This window comes from Sebastes fasciatus, chromosome 21 (assembly GCF_043250625.1).
Source record: "Sebastes fasciatus isolate fSebFas1 chromosome 21, fSebFas1.pri, whole genome shotgun sequence".
Classification (NCBI taxonomy): domain Eukaryota; kingdom Metazoa; phylum Chordata; class Actinopteri; order Perciformes; family Sebastidae; genus Sebastes; species Sebastes fasciatus.
In genome coordinates, this window is record NC_133815.1 from 25780857 (window position 1) to 25788529 (window position 7673).

At 39.4% G+C, this 7673-nt stretch overlaps 1 protein-coding gene across 2 annotated transcripts in view; it reads right to left on the reverse strand.

Annotated features, from left to right (window-relative positions):
* The window catches only part of snx7 (sorting nexin 7), a 54214-nt gene extending 48584 nt beyond the window's left edge, over positions 1-5630 (reverse strand). Inside the window, exon 1 of one of the 2 annotated variants that reach the window (XM_074622046.1) lies at positions 5443-5630. In XM_074622046.1, coding sequence (XP_074478147.1) covers positions 5443-5526 — 84 coding nt within the window. In that variant the 5' untranslated portion in view covers positions 5527-5630. The remainder of the gene's footprint in view (positions 1-5442) is intronic. The other variant, XM_074622047.1, reaches the window with a different exon arrangement.
* Positions 5631-7673: the final 2043 nt, after the last annotated feature.

The following is a 7673-nucleotide window of genomic DNA, read 5'->3' on the forward strand; positions in this document are numbered from 1 at the left end:
CATAAAGTGTGCAGTATACTATCACTGACAAAAACTAAGCGCAGTAGAAAGTTAAAAGTAACGAAAAAGTAGCAAAAAAGACAAAGAAAGTAGAAACACGGAGAGCTACTAAGACAGGCTGCCACTCGCGTCGGCGCCTAGCAACCCCACTAGCATAGCATACTAGCTTACTAGCATACTAGCATAGGTAACGTCCCTTTAACACTATATAAGAGAATGTATTTGCATTGGAAAGTGTCCATTTAACACTATATAAGAGAATGTATAAGCATAGGTAAAGTCGCTTTAACACTATATAAGAGAATGTATTAGCATAGGTAACATCCCATTAACACTATATAAGAGAATGTATTAGCATAGGTAACGTCCTTTTAATACTATATAAGAGAATGTATTAGCATAGGTAACGCCACCACCAGACAATCAAGTAATCCTGCAACAGAGATGATCATAAATCAAGGTTTTCACTAAATATGTTCATTATGATTTCATGTCTGGAACAGATTATTGAAAGCCAGAATAGCACTTGAAGAAGCTGTTGAATTCGGCTGTTGTCATTCAGTGTTCGTACTTGTAGCTATGAAAAGTGATGCACTGTTATTCATATATAACCCACGTAATCATGAGTCAGGACGTGCAGGGCTGCCTCGGAGGAAGTCAGGTCACGTAGTGTAAAGAGCGACAAAGTCCACGTAGGGACGAGGTCGGGCAGGATGCTGTTTGTCTCCCGTGTGAAACTAAATCAATGTTGACTTATTTTACTTTTGTTTTGTAATGTACTTATTTTACGTAACAAACATACTTATTTGAAGCCAAACCACGATCTTTTCCAAATCATGACCAAGTAGTTTTGTTGCTTAAACAGGTTCTGCACTGCAGGTGACTACATCGATCGCTCGTGTTGCTGGACATATGTCCACTTGCCTCTCTATTCAAATGGGAATATACTGTATACACATTTACACGCAGGTGAATTGGAGGTAGATGGAATACTTTTTGCCCCCCCACTTTCAGGCGTAGATAATTGGTACAATCTATATTGTCATTAGAAGAGTGACTGCTGGGATTTCCAGCAAGTTTTCAACAGTAATTCACCCAGTTTATCTTTGACTACTAACTGTGGGAGCCATCTGGGCCCTGTGGGCGCATTTTTTAATTCACAAACCTATCCAGATGGTGTCTGATTGAGGATAAATATGCTCAGTGAAAAATTGGACAGGATTAATCCCCAATTAGTCCGTCCCCTCTGACACAGACTGTACCGTACAAGTAGTAGTAAAGAGTGAAACTGTTGACGTTCTCAACAACAACACTAAAGAGGTCAAAGGTCAGCAGTGACTGCACTAACTTTACCATAACTTTGATCATGTATATTATATGAAGATGGAGAACTTCTCCAGCGGTTGATTTGGACCCATGTTACTGGAAACCCTTTGGGGCCATCTACAGGATAACAAAGGCTAGGAGGCCAGATACTGGCTTGCTGATACCAATATCAGATTGTACACAGACAGTGACATCTAATAGAGAGTGAAACCAGAACTTCCAGGTTCTGTTCCAGACATTTTTAGACAGCAGATAATAGAGCTCAACGGTGAGGTAACGGAAGTGAAAATCCCATTCATGTTCTGTATCAGGGATTAGGATTATAACCCGTAATGTTGGAACCATCCAAGGTAAAAATGACACCAAGATGTCTGCGATGCTGTGTGGAGAAGTAATGGAGAAGTATTATACTATGCACACAATCTTAAAGTGTAACAGCGATGTCTCTGATTGGTGGAGCTCGCCGTTACCATGGAAATGTTGACCTCACCCACGAACGGCTAGTGAGGCTCCTACACGCTCATACGTGCCGCTACCTGGTCTGCTCCCCGATTTCCAACCGGACTGATATTGAATTTTTTAGGTGAGCCTTTCTTTAAAGTGTTTAAAATCCGTTTTGCTGCTGACCCCCCCATCCATATATTGCTTTGCTCCCGTGCTGGTATACTCCTGTCTGTTTCTCCAGACTCCATCTACTGTAGGTAATACACTGACTAAGGAGAAGTACCTCATACAACCCCACTGAGAAAACACCCCAAACTATTCCTTTAAGTAGCCTCTTAAATAAGCACTGCATCTTGTACGCACTGTATGCTTCATGTTAAGAAAAAGATGCCTTAAAGGGCCCATATTATGCAGATTTTCAGGTTCATACTTGTATTTTGTTTCTACTAGAACATGTTTACATGCTGTAATGTTCAAAAAAAACTTTATTTTCCTCATACTTTCTGCCTGAATATGCCTGTATTTACCCTCTGTCTGAAACGCTCTGTTTTAGCTCATTTTGACGGAATTGCAACAGAATTGCGTTGCTAGGCAACAGCTTGGGTCCATGTGTACTTCCTGTCAGTTGATGACATTAACATACACTGCAACCAGGAATAAACTGGGACACATTTAGAATGTTTACGTTTAAAATTATGTCAAGGGTGTAAATATTGTATTTTTGTGACATCACAAATGGACAGAAATCCTGACAGCTTGTTTCAAATGCAGAGTTTCTGAATACGGGCTGTGTGTATTTCACTGTGGATTGAGTGTTTCGATACTTTCACAGTATTTATATAGGACTTAAGCCTGCTTTATAATAAAAAAAGACATGAAAATCTCACTTTTTTATAATATGGGACCTTTAATGTTGGCTTGTTTGAATTACTGTGCCCCTAAAAAAGCATTTAGCTCAAAGCACCACTGAGCCTCAGTACAATCTCTGTAGACACACACATTGCTTTTTGTATGCAAGCCTGCACAAAGCACTGTCTTGACAGATCAGCAGGATACGCCATTGTCCTCCTACCAAGCATCAATGCTTGTCAGCTCTCCAGAAAAGCAGCACTTTTAGCAAATTAGCCTCCAGGATTGTCTCATCCTAGCTGCCGTACCCTGACCACTTCTAACGCATGACACATGTCCGTCACACGATTACAAAACTGACAATGTCACTTATGGGGAATTTCATCAGAAAGACTGAGGATATGACGCAACACTACAGGCTGCCAACGGTTAATAGCATGGTAGGATACTGTACATGATATCTAATGGGGCCATCAGTGGGACTCATTTGTTAGCAAAGGCCTTTTCACAGTGGACTTGTTGTCACATTCAAATGATCCCATTTATGCAAACAGCAGTGAACCATAAGTGTGCTGCCTGCAGGTCTGTTTCCTGTAACAACAGCTGAGAAGCTGCTGAGGTCAGCAGCCCCGCCCCCCCGCACTGCTCCACACACAAAAAGAGGACAATCATGATGACTTCTCTCTCCCAGATAGTCTGTTTATCATCTGACCATCATCTGACTACACATATACAGCAGGGAGCTCTCACTCTGTCTCTGTTTACAGGAACCACAAACACAGCTCAGTCAGTGTGTTCATGAAAACATAGAAGCACACGGCCTATCTTCACCTTCTGCTGGAAACCACTAAGGGTTATTTAACCCGAGTTATATGCAAAGAGTAACCCCGATTTACATCAAAGACATCTGTGTTTGTGGTGAACTGGTTGTCATGGTTTCTACCTGTGTTTCCAGGTACCAGATGACACAAATGTCATCATAAAGTGTGGCCGTGTGTATGTCACATTTCAAAACATGTTAGACTGACCTGAGCCAAATGTAACCACAGCCCAAAAAAACCCACTGTAATTCAGATCAGTGGTTCATGAGAAAAACAGCTTTGGATCAGGTCAGTAGCAGCTCGGTTGTTATAGTAACAGTGTTAATATGTTTCAGTGGAAGTGGAGGTGAAGCCTTACAGCTGCATTTGGCCTGCGTTTTCCAGACTGTAGATGGACGACGCATCCATCTATATATATATATATATATATATATATATATATATATATATATATATATATATATATACACACGTATATATCCTTTTTATAGCCTCAAATATCTAATTAAAACCAAACTGATCAGAAAAATGAACACTTGAACAAACATCAGTGTGATAAGAACGACCTAAAATGACAGAAAACATCTTTGGGAAAATTTATTTGGAGTGTGCTTTGATTTTTTAGTTTGGGTCATCCACTAACATGGAGGGGGCGGGATTTATGACCTGTACTGCAACAAGCGACCAGGGGGCAATCCAGATGTTTTGGCTTCACTTTTGGGGAGCCATATCATGGCGTCCATCTTTATATACAGTCTATACACAAAAAAATATTATTAATTATTATTTATCAGTGGATCAGTGCCAAAACTCCAGTCTTAATTACTTTGGTTAATGTTATAATAGTTTGCAATAGTTGAGAATATATTTAAAACTTTCTTTCAGCAGATCCTGTAAGGTAGAAGATTCTATGCAGACTCTGTACTGGATTGCATTAGACTGTAATGGTGTACCTAATAAAGTGGCCACAGAGTGTGGCCCTAAGTAGACTGAAGGTTCAGTTCTGATCCAGATTAGTTAGAGACCTCCCTTTGTTCACATTGTGACCTAAATCAAGCCCAGCACAGACCCACTGAATAAAGCTGTTAACTCTACATAATGTGGATTTAATAATTCACAGTAGCCGTTCAAATACAATATCTTATTATGATACGTAACCTACATTCATTCAATTATTAATAAACTAAAGCTTCAGTTCTGATTACACAATGTCTACCTTTTCTTTTTAAACAACTGTGTGATTCATCTTCTTCAACATTTACGATCTTTGACTCCAACGATTAGCTCAGATTTGGAGTCAGAGCTCAGGAAGAGTAAACCTCCAGACCAAACTCCATTTAGAAATGTCACAATATAACGTGGCCTCATTATATGAATAATAAATGACCCACAAATCATAACTATGGGCCTTAAAGGACACTTCAGAAGGACTTTTGTTTAATTCGGCTTCCATAAAATCCAATAATGAATTCAATAAAACTTTCATTCAGGTTGAAATGAATGAGCTTGTTGAACAGGTGAAGCAGGTGAAGCAGGTGAAGCAGGCTGACAACTAAACATCTATTGGACTAAGAGTTCATTGTTGTTTAGGAGTTAAGCCGAATTGAAGCGAGGAGTCTTTTAAAGCTCTTCTGTACTTTGTTACCTGCTGGAAAGTTTTGCAGCTAAGAAGAAATACACATAATTATTCAACTGATTTGGCGTTAATGTTGATAAAGTGTTGATAAACAGCGATGACAGTTTGGTCTCAGGTCAGATCATCAGCTGATCGAGGACATCAGGTTCTTCAAGGACTGGAGGACACTAATAAAGTAGCTCTAGAGGCTGTAGAGTTAGAGTTAAAGTTAGAGTTAAAGTTAAAGTTAAAGTTAAAGCGGGTGTGTTGGTGTGTTGGTGCCGGCGGGTCAGATCCACGTAGCAGGGAAATCAGTGGAGCTACTGAGAGACTGAAGCTGTCTCTAGTCCTCAGTCTGTCTTTAGTCTGTCTTTAGTCTGTCTTTACCTTACTGAAGACCTCCAAGTCGTCGTCCTCGTCCAGGTCCAACATGTGTCCCGAGAAGTCCGCAGGGACCGTCTGTCCACTCATCTCTCTCTCTATTCAAACTAGCTGAGCTCATGAGACTAACCTGAGCAGGTAAACTCAACTCAACTAAACTTCCACTAAAAGCTTCAGAGCAGCCGGAAGACACCCACATCAGCACTTCCGTTGAGAGATTTCAAAATAAAAGCCACCACTAAATCACCACTGATTGGACATTCACAAGAAATTGTTTGCCAGGATTTTTTAACAACCTATTTCATGGTTTATATATAACATTCAGGAGATTTCATCTGTTCTGAGCGTTCCAGACGCAGAAGTATGTGTTTTACTGACAGCAGCAGCACAGCATGCTGGGAAGGACAGGAAAGGCTCAACATGAATTGTTCAGAAAAAAGTTCACATTTTTATACAGATTTTAAAGGAAAAAAAATCTTTACACTATTTATGTTTTTAGCAAAGTGTCTACCGGGCCGATAAAGCTGATTCTGGTGAGTGATTTTAAATGTGTTCATTTACACAGTTCATCTTCTATATCTATAACTTACATCTACTATAAAATAAGATAAGATAAGATATTCCTTTATTAGTCCCACAGTGGGGACATTTTGCAGTGTACAGCAGCAAAGGGGATAGAGCAGAAAACAAGAAAAAACAAAAAGATACAACACAGTAAAAAACAAACAAAAGTGAAACAAAATATGAACAATTTAAATAGAATTAAATATAAAAATAGGGACAATATAAACAAGGGGAAATATTAAAAATAGGAACAATATATACAGTATTGAAAATAAACAGACTAATCTACATCTATAATCATTTTACTGCTCTAGTCAATCTAGATTTAGTCTAAATATTAAACCTTGATGCGACTTGCAGAGCCTTCAAAATATTAAAAGGTGAAATATGAATTTTCAAAATTATTTAAATATTTTTGGAATTGTTAGATATTATTTTTAGATGACCTTCTCTTGTGCTCTCTATGTATTTATCATTTAAACTAATTCATCAAAAATAATCGTTACTCATGTCATGTCAGTGTTGTAAATATCACTATCATTTGTGTGTGTGTGTGTGTGTGTGTGTGTGTGTGTGTGTATGTGTGTTCATTTTTTTGGCAAAACAGTCGTTTAAAATTATGGAAGATTTTATTTTGACGGACAATTAGGGTACTTCCGGTATCGTGCTGGACATTTGACGCAGCTGAAATGTTGCGCGCGCATATGCGGAAATCGCTCCATGATTCATGTGGGAGGAACAGAGCAGAGCTGTTTAGTTTTCCACCAGACTCAAAGGAGATGAAACCCCAGTGGAGATGTTCTACTGTCACATCGCCTGAAATTAAAAACAACAACTGATAGTTGTCTTTCAATAATGATTCATGTGAAACTAAGAAGAGAAAGATGCCATGCAGGCCACATCTCTGCCTCCAGACTGACCGGCTGCTGCAGTTTCAAACTGCCATTAGTTAATGTGAGCTTTCTAATGACAGTCTTCACTAATACTCCAGTAGTGTAAGTGTCAAAGACAGACACAGTATTTTGCCCACTGGTAACTTTGGTAAACTATCTTCATTATAAAAATAAGGAATATTTCCATATTACACTGTACAAGCACTTTCCCAAAAGACAACAGGCCACTCACAATAGGTTATAAAACTGAAAAGCATCTATAATGCTATGAAACTGAAAATATTAAATAAAAACAATAATGCCAAATAAATGAGGAAGAGTGTTTCAACTAGTTCCACGTTGGCTATATGCTCATGTAAATGCCAGTTACTTCTGTAATTGTCTTATCCCGTTGAAAGCAGCGGGGATAAGGAGTTGGGCTCCGGGTTGTTTTCTCCTCGTCCCGGTGATCAACACATCTGGGCCGTGGATTTGAACGTGCGTTAACATGTTGGATGTGTTTCCATTCACATCCCCTACAGCGATGGAGCAACACACCGTCCTCCTCTCATACACAACTCTCTCTCTCTCTCTCTCTCTCTATCTCTCTCTCTCTGTTGCCGTTGCAGCTGACCGGAGGCTCAACTTTAGCCCGGCCTTGTACACGTCCTTGGCTCTGTATGAGAGGCATATGTATTTATGCAAGATCATTTGGTAGCCATGGTAACATGTATATGTCAGTATGGGAGTGCAGGATTTTCCTGATGCATCAGAAAGTGAAAAGGATTTCAAACACATGTG